This window comes from Zosterops lateralis (genome assembly GCF_965231275.1).
Source record: "Zosterops lateralis genome assembly, chromosome: 4".
Classification (NCBI taxonomy): Eukaryota; Metazoa; Chordata; class Aves; order Passeriformes; family Zosteropidae; genus Zosterops; species Zosterops lateralis.
Genome location: NC_139765.1, coordinates 31,268,479 through 31,287,322, shown reverse-complemented (window position 1 = coordinate 31,287,322; position 18,844 = coordinate 31,268,479). Strand labels below are relative to the sequence as shown.

Below are 18,844 nucleotides of genomic sequence, written 5' to 3'. Positions count from 1 at the left end.
TGAAAAATTGGTTTAGAGTATATTCACATTTTTGCCAGCAAAAGAGGTCTGGAAATGTTGATCTGAAAAGAAAACAATGGACCCCTGCAGCTATAAGCTACTGTGTTTGTTTAGCACATTATAAATGGGTGCAATTTGAATGGTCTTGACGCAAAATGTTGCTCCAGCAAGACTGGCTTGAATCTGCTGGCAAATGCTGTGATTGAGTTTGCTCTGGCACTGACCAACTATACTGAAGGCTCATGCCAGTAAACTTAACTTCATTAATTTATCTTACAACAAATAAGGAAGTCCAGCACGGAAGTTTGTTTATGAAGCTTGTCATACATGCTGTCATCCTGTTCTGACCAAAAGGCTAAGCATTAGAAAGCTTCACATCTGACTTGACAATAGAACCAGGCACAGAAGAAATATTAGTCATGGATTTTATCAGAGTTCCCTTCCTCCAGCAAATGTTTTCAACCTTTACACTACTCATTTGCATGTATTCATAGTGCAACACACCCATTCACCCCCGAAAAAGCTCAATATCCCCAAATGACAATGTTCTAAAACTCTGAGCAGGAAACAAATGTCATGGCAGCAGTATCTATGTTTTCTGTGTAGGCAACCAGGCAATGGGGAATTTCTATAGTACTCTGACAGCACATTACAGCAATTAGAAAGTTCCTAGATTTATCTCAGATACAGTTCTTCAACACTGTAAGAACCTGGAGACTATCAAAAAAGAAAGAAAATATAGGTAAACTCCATGCAGAAGCCAGCCAGCTCTATCAGGGGTAGCCACAAATAAAGCATAAACAATGGCCTCATTGAAGGCATAGCACTGTTTACCTATTGAGAATAACTTTCAGACTATTTGACAAACACAGGATTTTTCCTAATACTGACAGAACATTTGACATTGCACTTTGGTTCCCTAATTTCCAACACTTTCGATGGATGCCAGTAGATAGTCTGACGGTAAAGCAGTTTAAGAATGAAATATCAGGAAATCAGACTACATAATGACATAAAACACATTGCTAGCCTAGGAAGTCTTTTAGATAGATATCAAGACCTTCTCACAATACCTAAAGGTCTTGGAAAGAGGGACAGCTTGCAGTAATATCACCACTTTGTCCTACTTATAATGATGTATTTTGATTAGTATTCTAAAGCTCATTGGAGATTCAGATGCCTCCTGCAACACTTGCAGTGTTATTTCAGAAACCAGATTATCATATATGCTTTGCTTAAATCAGATGCAAAGCATAGACACAGAAGAAGCATGAAAGTAACTTCAGCATAAACCTGCCAGCATCAGCTTGCCTAGTAACTCTAATGTGGATTCATAATATAGTTGCTTCCAAAGTATTATGCATAACAATAAGAAGCTCTCTGGTATACACAAAACATGTTTAATTATAAATGTCAGACAGTGTTCACAGAAGCTTCTTGTTTCCTGTATTAAACAATTTATTGCACTCACCTGAACTGACTGAATCTTTACACCATGGAAATGAGATGACCTTGGGTGAATATCAAGAAGATGAGGAGGATCATCAATATGTGTTCTTCTAAAATTGTGTTTGAGAACTTCTTCATAATTCAATTTATCAAAGTTGGTTTTCCATAGTAATACCTGTAAGAAAAATTTGTATGAAGGCTATTCAGTACTCAAAATATAACTATTCAGTAAAGTCTGTTATTACTAGTAGATCACTGCATCATAACGATACCGCAGTGATGTCTTAGTCTGATCTCTACTGCAATACAGGCACTTCCCCAGAATTTCTTCAAATCTAGAAGATATGGTTCATTCTATTAAAAAAATAACCTCTAAAATACATCTATAATCACAAAATAAAACAAAAACTCCTGTCCCACTGAACTGTCCCAAGTTACTTTTCTGCCAGATCAAGGAATCATATACCATTAAATTTCTGTCCCCTATAAAGGCTTGCAGGTCTAATAAGAAAGTTCAAAGGAATGAAAGAAATGAGAGAGTTCAACAGAACTCTAGAACACCAGGTTGCTGTGTTTTAGCAAAAGGTATCTCTTTTCTGAATTTTGTCCAATTATGTTCTAGGTAAAAACAATATGCAAGTCACACAATGACCAAATGCAGAAGGCCATAGGATATAGAGGTAGTCCAAAGGTATTCTATCCAGTCTTATGAATATCCTGGGAAATGAAATCATAACACACAATGATGCTCTCTCATGTCACAAAATAATTGCATATTTTAGTAATTTAGTTAAATTTACATGACCTGTGAACGCCTCCTTACTTTACGTACCAAGGGAGAAAAGAAAAAAGGTATTTTGAGACTCTTAGAAATGACCAAAAGTCCAATGCTGACATCTACAGCTCCAAGCTAAATTAAAGAAAACAAAGAGGGGACTATAATCTGACTTAAAATTACTTCCCTGTCCAGTCAGTAATATTTTGACAGACATTAGAAGTATTTTCTGATATTAATCATTATAAAGCAACATAAAATGTAGATTTGTTCACAGAAATTTCAAGCACACTATATCGTGCTTTTAATATATTCCTGAATAGCTGCATTACTACAAGTTCATTTCAGGTTCAACATCTTTCATGACTCCCTTGAGTCAAAGGCCCTGAACATGCATTAGGAGACAGTGTTCCAATAAAGGTGAACCCAGACTAACTCAGATAGTAGCAGTGAAAGAGGGATGCACAAATCTTTAGATAGTTTGATCTAAACTATCTAAACCCTCCTAAGAACTTTCCACTTCCAGGACTGTTAAGTGATAGATTAGATGATTCACAGTAGCTCCTGCTTTCTCTTCTTCCTCAGTTTTGTAGGCTCTCCTACTTCCATCATTCAGTCCAGAATAAAGTTACTTACATTTTTTAGTAGTTTCCCCTCATTTTTTTCAGGTTAATTTTCCGCTGGTTTAGTAATCTGAAGTGTTTCAGCACTGAGTCTAAATAACAGTATAGGCAGAAGGCAGCTCACCTTTCATTGGGGGTGAGCTTTTGAGCTGCTCAAGCTCTAAATACGTTTCATTTTGTTCTAAAGTGAAAGGCCATGTCCCTGCAGCTTCATCATTACAGATAAAAAAAAATTACTAAGAGTGAAACCAGCATGGAAACATCCATTTATGCCTTGAGTATCTCAACTGCAATGCACAAGTGCAAAAGCAAATATGCAAAATCCTAGAAAGATGGGTATTTCATAAAGAAGTACTTCCCTTCAAACCAAGGCCTTTATCAGACATGACTTGACTCTTATATAGTAACTGAATTAACAGCATAGGCTACAACTTTCCAAACAAACACGTATAACTTTGCTCTTTCACATAAAAGATCTTATGTTTTCCATGGCAACAGGTTAATGAAATAAATTGCCACGTGCACATATAGCTAAAAATGTGAGGAACATGCACTTCAGAATACTACACTTTGAGATCTTTTTTGTTTGAGGAAAGAACTAAATAGAAAGAAACAAAAGTATCCAGTGTTTGTTTCAAATATTTAACCCACTTCTGAACAATGCTGTCAGTTGGTTCTGCACCAACCAGAAACTTGATACAGGAAGAAGAGATACTGGTTTTGCTTCTTTGATAGAAAGGTACGGAAAGATCTGTTGTTTGAAAACATAATAGTCTTGAAATAACATATGTATGAAGGAAGCAGTCTTCCATAAACTTAGAATGTATCAGCTGCCTGCAATTCATGCTGTGAACATAACAGTATATTTCGGGTACTGTATGAGGGGTAAAAGATGAAGCTTTTATAGCCAGCCTCTGCTCATAAGCGTGACATTGGTGTTCTGCCAGCAGAACTTTCCCAACAAGTACAGCCTACAATTACAGTAAACCAACAATCACAGTGAGCTGAGAAGTCCCACAACCATCCTCCTGGCACACCTGGAAGAAGGCTGTGGATAGGTCAGCAAAACAGGATGTTTGAAAAGTACATGTGTGTATATACCAAAAGACAATGGACGCTGAGGAAAAAAGTCCTTATGTTTACTACAGGTAAAGATACACACCTTGGTAGTTACCCAACAGTAATTAGCACATTTTAAAACTTAGAAAAGTGAAACTTGCAGCAAAGTAAATACTTCTCTCCCACCAAAACTTTCATAAAACAAAAGAAAAAACTTCAACAAACATAGGAAGGTCCATTTTCAAGGTCATTTAAACAGTTATTAGACCTGCTATGACTACTTTTTAAAGTCAACATTTAACTAAGGAAGGGCTTCCTGATGAAACTGGATCTTCCCTCTCATATATTCAGCATGAATCTACTATATCAAACTGCTGAGGAACATGAGACATAGATTTTTACCTACTTTCTCCATCTCTCATGCCCCAGAAGCTCTACAACAGAAAACCAGAGCAGGAAAAAGGCAATCACATGAGTGCACTGAACACACATGTGATTCAAGGGGCCCCAAATTCAAAGGAACTTTGAAGTAAGACAGGCATTCCCAAGGTGTGTTGGCATTCAATGGGGACACTGTGTTAGGCTTAATATTGTAAGTCTTTGCCTTCATTGGAGCTTCTCAGACTAATCTTCTGTCATGGCACCGAGTCAATACATGCACTTTTGTTCCTCTCAAGTTAAGCAGAGTATACCAACAGTCATAAAATACTCATGCAAGGTAAGGTCAACAATTCAGAATCACGTAGGACCTAAGCTGCATTTTGGGACTTAAAATCTTATTTAAAACTTAAGTATGGAAAATAAAAGAACACACTAATGGGTCAAGAAATAAATATCTTTCCCTCATTTTTGGTTGTTTTTTGTGAGATTTCCCCTGCTTGTAAAATTAATATTGGACATTTGATAACATTTTCACTGTCCGGTAACTTCAAATCTTGTCAGTATTTCTTAACACTGTGATAGAAAGCAGGTTTTTTTTATTTCTCAAGACCATCTCTGCTACCAGCTGAAATTTATTTCAAGCTCCACACAACAGAGTATATCCATGAATTGTGGTAAACTCAAAAGATCTTAATTACAACAGCATAGCTTTTTATATCTACATTGAGCTTTTACCTTTTTGTAACAGGAGACAATGAAAAAGACAACTAATATTAAGGAACATTTCAGATTGAAAATTTAAATCTTGTGCTACAAAAGTTCTTTCTTTTTGAAAACTTTATAGACCTGATAGAGATGATTCCAAGCTTTTCTTAATTATGAGTTTTATTAAAGCAGATGTAAATTAATTATAAGACCTCCTGTTTAACTTTTTTTAAATGCTCAAATGATTCTTCTTCCCTTTATAAAATCCAGTACTTTACTGTTTCACCAAAGTAAATTAGTTAAGGGTAAGACAAGAGCTTTTTCTCCCCAATTCTAGCCAAACTTTTCCCAGTAATACAACTTAATACCTACAATACAGAGGAAGAACTTCAAAAGCAGTGAAAATGTGACAAAGCAGCTAAACCTCGATATTAATTGCAACACATCTATTTTGTTGATACTGAACTGCAACACTTTAAGTATTTTTAGTTAAAGATCATCCTTTCTTTTAATATTTAAAATAGAAGTGGCTAGTCTTCTCATCACAACATCCAATGGAAAGTCTATAAAACGCACTAGTAGACAGAATGCATGTGAGTAATTAGCATGCTACTGTGGCACACTATATTTAACTCTCACCCACTGGAACAAACATTAAGACATTTCATTTAAGGAAACAATACCACAAACCTGAGTATCCTTTCCACCTGAGGCAAATTTTTCACCACCTTTTGAAAAAGCCACACAAAGTACAGCTCCCTGGGAAAAAAAAATAGCATACAGTAAAATTAGGTTATTACCGTAATCATGGTATTTTAGTGCAAAGAGAAAAACACTGATGCCATTACCTAAGATAAAAGATTTTTCAATTTTTATAAAATAAGGAACAATTTTACTGTAGTGAAATTTCTGCAAAGCTTGTTTGAAAAGTGAGTATCACACATTTTCATAAGATGCTACATTACAATTGCAGCAATCTATACTAGGAAAATAGTGGCATTATCCTTAGATTTTATACTTCAGCTTTGCAATGAAAAATTACAAAATATATATTACATTACTCAAGGCAAGACGTTTGAATAATTTATAATACAAAATAGGGTTTGTTTGGGGCATTAACAGGAAAAGGAGGAAATGCCTGCCATTCTTCACAGAAGTTATCTTCTGTAAGCTTCCCCCTCCTTAGAAAACACTCTTTTCCAATAGACAAAATTACTGAAGTGCCAAACAACATGATTTTGAAAATCAAGTGAATTTTTAATGAATTCAGAACATGAGCTTTTACTTAACATCAAGCATGTAATATTGACAGAAAAAAAAAAACCCAAAAAAACATAGTTACAGGTAAAATATGATGCATTTCCTTAACCACTTGTGACAAGGTGCATTAATACAACACCTTGCTGTCCATTAAATTTTATCTGCAAGTTGCAAGATAAAAGACACAATGACAAAAATGTTTCTTTCCCTTTGTAAAGATCCTGAACAAGCTATTAAGATCTCCATTTAAGATGATTATTGTGTATACCTTGTGTCCATGAAGAGTGTAAATAAGTCTTTCTCCTAAGAGGTCCAGAATCTTAAGGGTACCGTCAGTAGAAGCAGTGATGAGGTAGTTACCAGAAGGATGGAATGATATACAATTAACCCCTGCTCTGTGAACTGATTTACAGAAGACAATATTCAAAGGCTGTAGATATCTACTAAGAGGATATGTACACTTTATTTCTTTGCTCTTTTCTACTCCCCAAAGAACTACTTCTTTTAAGGGAAAAATGACTAAAGTGCTGGGGCATAGAAGACTCTCCAAAGTATTTGATTAGTTCAGCTCTAAAAATTAAGAGAAGCAAAGAAATAAAAAGGATTCAGATTGAATTCTTAAGGTTGCTAGACTACAAAAAGATACTTACAACATGTCAATATGACATGTTTGTCCACTTCACCCAGTAAGGGATGAAATAACAGGCTCTTAATAAATCCCATTTAATTGCAAAGAATCCCATTGTAAAGAAAATAAAACAAACTACATTGTTTTTACCTTTGAAATTCTGCAGTAGCTTGTTCATTCGAATATCCCACAGTTTCACTGTGTTATTCGAACCTGCAGAAGCTATACATGTTCCACTTGGGTTGAAATCCACAAAAGTAGCGTATCTAAATATAATTAACGAAAACAGATTTATAATGTGCTTCCACAGAAATATTTAGGTGTGTGCATATGTATAAAGCCCACAATATTAACACTGAGCTGTCACAAACTTGTGTGGAATCTACGTGTATGGAAACTCCAGTAAGGCAATTCAAGTAACTGAAATAAGCATAAGCAAACAAGATGTGTGTGATAAATCATAATCTCACTTTTATTGAAAATATGGTATAATTGATCCAAGTCAAACCTTCAAAGTTTGTGCTAGAGTACAAAGTCCCTAGAAGGCACTGCTCCAAAGAGTTTGCAAGCAACAAGTAAAATAATTTTGTCTAAAAATTGAGTATCTAGCTATAACAACATTTTGGACTCGAAAAAGGATGAAGGCAGCCATGAAATCAGCAAAGCACATATACATAAATATAATATTTCAAATTTTTCAAATATATAATATTTCAAATATTTCACTGACTTGTTAACTACAACTCTGAATCCAAGATGCTTAAGAAAACTGCACGTAAGTAAAAGCAAGTATTTTTTAAACTTAAATAAGGGAGATCACTGAAGGTAACAAAATATTGTTTTCATCAACAAGTGGAAAAGTTTTCAAGCTTTCTTCTTGTTGAAGCATCAAATATCAAATAGCATTATCAAAATTGGGGGAAAACATAGATATATTCCAAAATCCAAGAATAATCTCACTTCTGTTTGGATTATCTCTGGATTGCTGGAAAACAGCTGGACAGGTGCAGCCAGTTAACCTCTTTAGAAAAGCATTATATGAATTCTTTTACTTGGCATGTATGGTAGAATTCTGATCTGTTTTCAGATTTAACATATATAGATGTTAATACCACAGAACATTAAATTAATGTCATTAAAATTACACTATTACATTTCTCCTTTTTTTCTTGTAAAACTTACCCTTCATCATCTGAGAAGCTATTAACACAAATTTTATTTCTTGTATCCCAGATGTTAATAGATTTGTCCTCACCACAAGATACTATTATTCTTCCATCAGGTGAAAATCTGCAACACACAAGCACATGCATTACTTAACAACTTTCTGCCTAGATTAGCATTAGAGACATAAGTAGCAAAACAACAGAACCAAGGAAGCCTGTTTGAAATAAGGATGCAGAGCATTTAAAGGACATTTGAACTTCTAGGATTTCCTGTGGACTAATAAAACTGAAAAGAAAAGCTTCTTCCCCTATTCCACTCTGCCCCATTTCACAATCAACTACAATTAAAAACAGAGCCATAAGCAAAAGGAAAACAGGAGCTTGGGGGGGAAGGTATCAGTAACCTGAGGATTTCACTTCAGATGACAAAAAGATTATTATTGAAAACTATAGGTTAAAAGACAAAGAGGACACAGTCAAATCTTGCATTCAATGTTAACCTATATATATGTTCTCTGAGTTCTTTCTGAGTGTACAAATAGTGGGCAAAGCATTTGTGATTATTCCTAGACTAGCAGACCAGGTTCTTAAACAGGAAAATTGACTTGTCTATAACTTCCTCGAGCATTGTTATTTCTTTTATTGAGCAATTGCACAATGACATTAAAAAACTGTTCAAGAACTTTCACATGTGATTTCCTAGAGCTTTCCTTTTTCTTTTCAACAATCAGATACTTGGAAACTTGTAGGGGTCTGCACTTCACCAGTGTTAAATTCCTTTTTCCAGAGGCTTATATCAGGCCTCTCTTAGCTGCAGGTTTTCCATTAATATGGAGAAAAGGAAAAATTAAAAAAAAAAAAACACCAAAAAAAAAAACACCACAAAAACAACAGCATTCCTTTTTGTCTTTGAGAGTTGTCCTGTCTTCAAAGAGTATGATTCCTAACTTGCTGTCCAAGGGCCATTTCTTTACTTTTTCTAATTATGTAAGCTTAACTCACATGGATTCACGACCCTTTCTTTAATGCCACTACTATTCCAAGAATAGTTGAGAAAACCCCTACAATGCATGATAAATCTAGAAACAAGTGCTGGGAAATAAGTTAATACAACAAAAAAAAAAAAAAACCAAACTAGGGAAAGACAGGATATTGACTGGAAATAAATACAGAAGACCCCATTTGTCCTCTATTGTAATAGAATGAACACACAGCAACTGATTCAGTATGAACACACATTAACACAGAGCAAGTTTTCATACGTCAGCTAGGAGATCTATACAAAATAAGTGTGCATAAGATTAATTTAATAAAATATAATTATTAGTGAGAGATGATTAGTTGTCATTCACAGATTTCTCTTATTTCTACCCTGGAATATAAAATCCCCTTTGTTAGGAATTCTACTTTACCAAGAGAATAAAAACAACACTTACTTGGCACAGCGAACCCAACCAGCATGTTTGACAAGGGTAAACGAAAGGCGCTGATAGCAAACACTCCATATTTTTATTAATTTATCATTGGATGCTGAAACTACAGAGTTGCCATCATGAGAAAAGCTCACACTCCGAACAGATGCTGTATGGCCTTTCAGTACTGATGATTCTCCATGACTACAGGAGGAGGGCAAAGAAAACGAAACAAAACCCTTAATACCAAGTCACAAACCACAATCATATTAAAGAGTTCAAATCCCCATAAATTCAATATTAGCATATTTAGAGTCTTACCCAAATGAAAAAGCAGTATACAGAGGCCAAATCTTAATGTCACCATCATTTTTTACTTATTTAAATATTATTAGAATAACATTCCTTGAATTGCATTTAATATGACCAACTTTGCAGAACAGTGCAATTAAGCAGCAGCACTGGTCTTTAGTCTCATCAGCATCGGAAAGAGAATTTTTTTTAATATAGTAATATATAAATCTTTTAAAAGTTCAAGTAACATCAGTCTAAGATCATACTGAATAACTCAATTACTACTACTCAAGAACATTCTGATAAGGTAAGTCAATTAATTTTTTTTTTCCAAAAAACTATTGTTTTCTTCATCACTTGTCTCCCCAAAATGAAGTGCAGCCATGCAGTCCTTATTAAAATATAACCTTTAAGCCAGAGAAATATTAGGAAGCATAGTTCTACACACATGAAATTGTAACCTCTGAGTTGTTATATTTTTCTTTTGAAACTACACAATATTCAGAAAATAACAAAGTAATACAGTAAAGAACTGTGTTGCTTGTGGTCCCCAATCTCTGTTTCTGTCAAAGCCCAGGCATACGGGAAAGAAAAAGAAACTTGCGTAAAGCCTCCAATATTCACAATAATGAAACACATTGCTCAGTTATACTCACATGCAAGGAATCCACAGCCTGACAGTGTGATCATGAGAAGCTGAAGCCAGCACCTGCCCATCTGGTGAGAACTCCACACTTGTAACTCCTTCCGCATGGCCTGCAAATCTGTAGGCTGTGCACCGTGTCTTCAGCTTCCACAGTATAAGAAACCTATCCACAGAGCAGGTAACTGGCAACAAGTAAGAGATATTAGCAGTCTGCTCGCTGTTCTCATAAAGGTCAGAGCTAACGACTGTGGATCTGGATTCACTAGAGAACCTAATGGGGAGGGAGGAGTTATTAGGTTTTAATGGATACTCAGCCTGAGCAGAAGCCTGGCAGCAAGTAATGCTAACACCAGCCTTCAGAAGGATGCCACCAGACTGGGAGAAATAAAGGATAATTCTTAACAGGTAGCTCCTCCCATATTCTAAGCCAACTGGCTTACAAGTACTTTGAAGATATAGAGCAAAACATTCAAAGCCGAACATCATGCACATCAGCAAGTACAAATCCAGAATTGGTTTTACCAAATCCTAAAAACAGGAGACAAATTCTTCAGTAATCTCATTCTGATCTCTGGGATGGAATTTTTTTCAAGCATCAAGTGTTTAACTCCAGAAAAACATGCCAACTTAAACTCAAGACTTGACTTGTAACACTTCAGATATCTACACTTGAGTGAAGATATCAACAGATGATAATCCTATAATCCTATTTAAGTACCAATTTTATAATACTAACATTTGCCTCATTCAAAAGAGAACATAAAGTTGTCAGTCTGAAAATAGAAAGAGCATGTTTGAGGGTGATGTTTTTGCAGTCACTTTGCAGGTGAACTGTACTATCTACAGTCAAAAAGGCAAACCTAACTTTTACCAGAGCTTGATATTTTCAGGAACCTATAAGCAAAGTCAATAAGCAGTTAAAATAAATTGGTACATGTGATTTTCCTACATCCCTATCATCTTCATCTCTGCTAAATGCTAGTATATAGACATAAATAAAACCAAGGTATTCACACTCCCATCCTTCAGTTGTCAAATTCCTAACCCTAGTAGAGAAAAGGAGAGGAAGAACAGGGGCCTCCTGGAAGCTGGAAGGGTTCATAAAGATGGCTTTTCTCTTCCCAGTTTCCTTCAAGCACCAACATAGCATAAAGAAATTGAGTTTCCTTATGATCACACATTAAGGCAAGCCTCAAACAAAATATTAGCATATTAGAATATTAACTATTAAATTCCCTTTATGAATTTGATATAAAGACACTATGTTTATTCCTAAAAGACTAGCTTCTACTAAAAGATGAGAGACCAGTCTATGCCTATGCCCCTATCAACAGGCCCGTATTTGACAAAGAAATATAGGATATTTTCCCCCCACTGCAATTTTTTTTTTCAAGTCTTTCTAATTGTACTTGAAAAAAATCCTTTTTTCCCTTTGATTCTGAGAAGTGTGATCTACAGTGGAGTAAAACTAAAACAAAAGAAGTGAAACATAAGCTAAAATAGAATTTGAAGGCATCAGGCTGGATATGTGAAACAGACAAGACTGATGGCTTCTAAAACAAATCACTGATGAACTACCAGATACCTGTGGTATCTTATGAACTGCATGAAGGTTGTGCAGTATCAGCTTTCAGTTCTAAAAACCAAGGGAAATATTCTTAGAAAGATGACAGCACCATTCATTCAGAGCCTTCTTTCTTGTAGCTTGCTGTCTCATAGATGGGCTATTCCAAGGTAAATGAGACGCAAGCAGTGACCTTAAGTTCTCCTTTCTGTGGGACATCCATGACTATCTTCCTTATTTTACCTCTGGAGTCCCTGCTGCCTATGCAATATTTAAATATTGCATTGGAAAAAAAAAAAAAAAAAGGCACAAAAGCTCCAGAAGAATTTTTTTAGGATGTACCATAGCACAAATAGGCCTGTTGCTCCTTAGAGAATACATGACATAACCAGAACCATGTTTAGAGGTGAAAGACAATTTCTCCTTGCTATGATCAACTGAAAAATATAACTAAAATGTAGAAAGCTGGAAATTCACACTGAGCTGACTCCAATACAGAGCTCACTCCAGTTTATAACCTGAGTGCCTTTTTTTAAAAACATCAATGCTTCTGTACACATCCTCGTATAGCAGATACATCACTGGATAATTTGCTTTTCTGCTGATGAGTCATTACAGAACTGAAGATCAGAAAAAAAAAACACCTGGCCTTATGCAAAGGCCAGATTGAGAGATCTACAGCAAAGTGGTGTGTAAACAGATACCTGAGCTTCACATATGCCATGAAAAGGATTTTATGGTACTTGCAATGAAACAAAGTTCAATTTATGAATTGTGACTATTGATGATACATTGAAATGTATTGATTGATACATTTTTATATATACACACACAAATATATGAACACAAGTAGATGTAATATGAAATTACCATTTCACTCCCATTTCCCACAATAACAAAGTGGTGGCTAAGAAAGTTGCACAAAGATAAAAGAGAAAAATCAGGCTTTAACAGCTCGATGAATATCTCTCAAAATACTGAAGCATCTCTGATATAATTAATCACTCAGTGCAAGAATTACAGGGCAGATGGAATACAGTGCACATGATGGGTATGTGAATATTCAAACCTCACCTCTGCCAACAAACCTCCACACTTCACAGGAGCCCTGCAGCTCTCAATGATATGGTACAACATCACAATACAAACATTTTGCAGTAAAATGCAAGATTTCCTATTTAGAGAAAAATAATTATTAACTGAACCTCTGTCAAAAAAGCCAGTCTGGAATTCTAAGCACAGTGGATAAAATACAAAGAACTTTTAATAACTCTCACAAGTTCAAGTTATTGTCAGATTTTGTTGCATTCTGTATGCATGTAGCAAGAGGAAAAGAACTGAGAAGAGTCAGCACACCACCCAACATTTAGTTTTCTGGATTTTATTTTTTCAAAAGAAATCCCAAAGTCCTCCACATTTATTCAGTGTTAAGTTTACATTCAATTTCTTTTAAGTCACTTAGAATCAGTAGTTTAAAATATATACAAGCATTCACCAAATCTTCAAAGTCTAACAGAATAAAAAACTATTCAGAGTTTCAGATTGTCCAGAAATCTGTACATATTGAAAAATAATTGGACAGGAGTATTGAAATGGTAAAGTGTTGTTTGGTTTTTTCCTTCTTTCTTTCTTTCTCTCTCTTTCTCTAGTCCTTCCTCCTCTTATTTACATGGTCTTTATTCCCACAGAGAAAATATCTAATTTGTTAGTTTTGTTTTTGTTTTTTTTTTAAGGGCCAGGTCATTTAAATTGTTTTGGTTTTTTGTTCTCCCCAGTTTGTTACTAAATAACTCCAAAAACAGAAAGGGAGGTCATGGGGAGGAGAAAGGGTTCAGATACATAGAATAACTTTTCAAACTGAGAGGCAGATTCACTTATAATTATTGCTTAAATAGATAAGGAACACTTTGAATGTCAGGTTTAACTCAAAGGTATTTCTTTATAAAAGCAGTTTTTGCCAAGTGATAAAAAATTGACTGTATAAAATTTGCATAGTCTATATTCACACCATTTAATTACATTCATCTGAAGAAACATGCATTGCACATACTATTTATGATCTGCCACATAGGAGAACCCAGGCCTTTTTCCTGTAATTTCTACTGAATGTAACAGCCTCTTATTGAATGAACAGCAAGCTTTCCACAAAAGCACATACTTTATATAATTTATTGCCCCAGTACATAGCAATTGGTTGCCTCTTAAATTTCGATAAATGGTTCATGACTTTCAGGTCCACAAAAGAATTCCTGCTGCAAAGTGGAATGCAATTTTTCAGGAATGCTTCCCTTATGTAGTAAAAAGTTCCCTTTTTTTTTTACAAACAAGCAAAAGAGCCAACAACAACAGCAGAAAAACAACTGAGGGGAAAAAATGAAGATAAAAAAGGGGAAAAAAATCAAATTGCAAGTAAGTGCCTAAAAATAAATTAAAGTCTTACAAGAATCCATGCCACACAGTGGCAAGCATTTTTAGCATGATTCAATGCTGCATTCCAAGCTCCAAAATACTCTTCTGTTCATCTTCTATCTTAACCTGCTTCCTCCAAAACCTCTCAAAGCTTTCAATCAGTAAGATTTAAGAATATGTCCTAACTTACTCTCACTTTATTTCTGGCAAAACTTCAACTACATCAGGTCTCACTTTTAACCTTTTTAACCCTTCTACCTACTAACATCTGTAGCAAATGCACATCCACTACATTCCTCAAGTATCCAGATTCCTAATGCTCACCAGCTTAAGTTTCTACCTACAAGCCCCATGTAAAGACTTACTGCACTAGGGCTACTGAAGAACATTTATCACCTCAGTGAAAGTAATCAAAACAGCTGGAATGCCCAACACACTAAGAAAAGTGTTCAACTTAAATCTTATGAAACTAAAATACAGATACTAACACAAGATTTGTTTTCAAGTACACAACCTATCACATCTACCATCTATAATTGCAATCAAAACAAATTAGTGACATGATTCAAGAATCAGTATTCTTCAAAAATTCAGCATAACAGAAAAAAAGAAAACATTCTAAGTACGTAATTCTGTGAATCACCTTACCAACAAATCTTAGTTTCCTCCAAGCTGTCCTTTGTCTTTTCAACTCCCCTCATGTCAGAAACTTCAGCTCTCCAGCCTTACCCAAGGTCTCAAGGGGTATTGTTTTGACTAGAAAGAGGCGGTTTATGATGTATTATTTCAAAACTCTTCCTAAGGCTGACCCACACCAACTGTTGCCAAAACATAAAAAGCAAAATAAAACAGCCCAAGTGCTCCTCTATGGTACCTTCTTCTAGCCTGCTGACAGACCAAATGGAAAAACCATCAAAAACCAAGCAATGATCACATAACTTTTGTGTCCCTAGGGTGTGGGGCTGAACGCGGAAAAGCTTACACAGAAGCAATGTATACATTAAATATATAGCTAAGAAACAGCAGTAGCTAAGGCAATTTTGTGGTTCCTTTTCTTCTCCACTGCCTTTAAACAAAATTCTTACTTGCAGACATCCCTATTTCTTCCATTTGTGATATCACCAGCATGTCCTTAGTTCCACTGCTACCACACTCTCCTCTAAATGCATGAGAGCTCCTGTCTAAGCCCCATGGGGTAAGATTTTTACAATAGATACAAGATTGCAAAGCAGTGCCAAAGCCCTTCTAGTAAATAAACTTCCTGTTCTTCTATACAATATAGTACCCTTAACAGCATGTACATTCCCAGAAAAATGTAGACTATTACAAGGCTTAGATCTGACTTTCCACATCAATGTCCATTCAATCACATGCTATTGTAGCATTACTTAGGGTGTTAGATACATATTTTATAATGTATCTGCAACATAGGTCAGCTAATACCACTGCAAGAAACTTCACTTTTACTTCTGTAAGTAATTTTTTTGTTTACATATAACATTATCTTGCAGGATTATTGCATAATTTTAAGACAAAAAAAATCCCTCCCCAGTCCACTCAGAAACCTTTGTTTTACCATAACCAAGACTGAGCAAAGTAATAATGGACCAAAATTTTACAAAAATAAAAGGTGTTACGTGTTCTCATCCATGTTTTAGAAACCAAGCCCCACTATATACTTCTGCTCTCCATACAGCTCATCATAGTAGAGAGCTTCTACACCACTCCTGACCCATCTGAAAACACTCCAAGGTATTCAATCAAACGCTGTCAACTGCTCACACATGTAAAAAGCTTGGAGATCTCAGTCCATCTGATCCAAACCAGCAGTGATTATTTTTCAAATTTCCAAATCTGATTTTTATCTCCAGCTTTACAAGTTCTCATTTGCACATCAGCGTGCCCCTCAGTCGTACGATAAGCAGTAAGGCACTTCCCCGAATGAGGATGATAAATAGTCCCATCATCTTTGAAATGCCAGATAATAATTTCTGGGATGGGAAATCCATCTTTTGGGCAGCTCCTCATGCCTATGAAGTCCTCACGCTCAGGGACTTCAGCACATAGCTCAGTTACAGAGTTAAATCTAATCTCCTGATTTGACGTATATTCAAAAAATTGGTTGCCTCCCTGCCCATGACAGCCAAAGAGAGAAAGGTGAGAGCCGGTAGGATTATGTTCCTGTAACACATAGTCAAGGCACTCTGAGGGTATTCCTGTACTGCGGATCGCACCGTGCCAGCCCGGACGATCCTCTGGTACGTGCAACTCAGCAAATATATTTTTTAAATACCAGCGAAAACTCTTGCATTTCAAACGCTCCCTAAGAATCTTTCTTTCAGAAATGTCTCCATAATTTTCTTTCCTTGCTGAAGGATTTCTGTTGTAAAAGTGATCTTTGAACTCATCCATCCAGACCTCAGCAGCACGTGCCGTGTTCTGAAGGAAGTTCGGTCTAGCATAGGGCGCGCGCTTTGGAAACACATGGCCCACGTGGGAGCACGGATGAATTTCCAACATGCCTCCACACTGCCAAACCCTAAATGACAATTCTAAGTTCTCCCCTCCCCAAACATCCATTCCTGTATCGTAGGTTCCCAAGTACTCAAAATACTTCTTGCTGACAGCAAACAAGCCACCAGCCATAGTTGGGGATCTGATTGGATCCGTTTCAGATTTGCGCCTGAGACGTTCGTGTTTGGGCACCGAGTGCCACTGGAACGTCAGCCGCCAGTCAAAGCCCCCAATCATGGGCTCCGCCGTTTGCATGTAGTATTCAAACGTTTTCCAGTCAATGGTGTCAATGACAGGACAAACAATAACAGTCTCATTCTCAGCAATCCTCTCGAGCAGTGGTTCCAGCCAGCCAGAAACACATTCACAGTGACAATCCAGGAATGTGAGAACATCCCCGGTAGCAAAGGTGGCGCCAATCAAGCGTGCACGAACCAATCCTTCTCGTTTGTTGGTTCTTATCAAGCGAACTCTTTTCAGACTGCTGATGTATTTTTCGAGTTCAGCCTTCAAATACACTTTATCACTCAGGTCATCCACCAGTATAATTTCTTTCAGAAGCACTGAAGGTGATGTCTCAAGAACACTATGTATCGTCCTCAGCAGCGTTGACCAGGCTTCATTGTAGAAAGCAATTATAACAGATGTCGTGGGCAGTCTTCTGTAGTCATAAGATTTACTTTTACAACCACTCAGTCGATTATCTTCAATGTGCCGGTGGAGAGAAATTTTATCACTTAAATAAATATTTATCGCATATTTCTCAATCAGCTCTTCTTCCTGTTTCTTTTCCTCAGGACTCAGCTGCGGGCGTGAGGGTTTACCCCATTCTCCTGGGGCAGAAGGATCAGGTGGGGGTTTGTCATAAACTGGACGAGCCAAATCGACAGCTTCTTCTGCTCCGTCAGAAAAGCGCCTCTCCCATTTCCCTTTAGTGATGCTCTCGCTGGCGAGGGAGGCACCGAAGGAAGAAACCGACAGCTCCACCACAAAGTAAGCGATCATTAAGAAGCCGAGGAACACGCAGCTTTTGCGGACCCACGTCCATCTTCTCGCCAGACGGATCCTCATCTTAGGTAGTTAAAAGCAGCTCCGTACAGAGAAGAGTCCGTAAACTCCTGCCGGGTGTCCCCGCGCCCCGGGGAGGAGGAGGAGGCTGCGGGCGCTCTCGGGCTGGGGCTGGGGGGCCGGCAGAGTTCCGGCCCGCCCTCCGCGGTGGGCCCGGCAGAGTGCGGGGGCCGCGGCGGCAGCGGAGGCACGGAGCACCCCCTGCCCCTCCGCCCGCGGCGCTGCCCTCGCTTACTTCCTCCTCCTCCTCCTCTCTCTCCGCGGGACAAACCCCTCCTCCCGCCTTGTGGTTTGCTCAAAAAGTTGTCGCTTAAGGAAGGGGCAGAGACTCCTCGGCCCGCCCGAAGGCGCGGGAGCCCGCCCCGCCCCCGGACCCGGCCCGGAACCGCCCGGCGGCTCGGGGGACGGAACGGGGAGGAGGGAGCGCCGCCCCGCCCGGAAAGCGAACGGCGCCCGGCCCCGCACTCACCCAGCCCCGCCGCGTTCGTGTTGAAGGCGACGCCCGTCACCGCCTCCGTGTGGCCGGAGAAAGGCCGGATCAGGACGGGGTCCTCCTGGGGAGAGGGTGCGCACGGTCAGGCCGCGGGCGGGGCGGGGGCGCTGGCCCTCCCCGCCCCTCAGGGCCGCTAACGCCCCGCGCGCTCCGGAGCGGTTCGGCCGGGGGGGGGGCCGCGGCCGGGCAGCCCTGGGCGATACCGGGCGATACCGGCCCGCCGCAGCTCGCCCGCCTGCCCGCCGTCCCGGCTCCGCGGCCGTGGGCGGGGGCCGAGCCCTTACCAGCGGGGAGGCCATGGGCGGAGCGGGCAGGAGCGGCCCGTGCGAGCCCCGCGCTCCGGGCGCGGCCGGCCGGGTCCCGGATTCATCCGCCGCGCCAAGAGCGCCGCTCCCCAT

General features: G+C 38.3%; 2 protein-coding genes across 2 annotated transcripts in view; both read right to left on the bottom strand.

Moving 5' to 3' along the window:
* Positions 1-18,844, bottom strand: part of POC1B (POC1 centriolar protein B) — a gene marked incomplete at its 5' end in the record, with an annotated part of 51,641 nt that extends 32,797 nt beyond the window's left edge. The window contains 9 exons of the mRNA XM_083860610.1: positions 1,472-1,624; positions 5,683-5,751; positions 6,521-6,654; positions 7,031-7,146; positions 8,063-8,170; positions 9,483-9,662; positions 10,409-10,580; positions 18,423-18,528; positions 18,650-18,844. Of these exons, the coding sequence (XP_083716736.1) occupies positions 1,472-1,624; positions 5,683-5,751; positions 6,521-6,654; positions 7,031-7,146; positions 8,063-8,170; positions 9,483-9,662; positions 10,409-10,580; positions 18,423-18,528; positions 18,650-18,844 (1,233 nt within the window). The remainder of the gene's footprint in view (positions 1-1,471; positions 1,625-5,682; positions 5,752-6,520; positions 6,655-7,030; positions 7,147-8,062; positions 8,171-9,482; positions 9,663-10,408; positions 10,581-18,422; positions 18,529-18,649) is intronic.
* On the bottom strand, positions 10,482-17,978 carry GALNT4 (polypeptide N-acetylgalactosaminyltransferase 4). Its single transcript, XM_083859744.1, has 2 exons — positions 15,020-17,978; positions 10,482-10,580 (listed from the first exon to the last, which is right to left on the bottom strand). The coding sequence occupies exon 1, from the start codon at positions 17,954-17,956 to the stop codon at positions 16,205-16,207; it is 1,752 nt and encodes a 583-aa protein (XP_083715870.1). The 5' UTR covers positions 17,957-17,978; the 3' UTR covers positions 10,482-10,580; positions 15,020-16,204.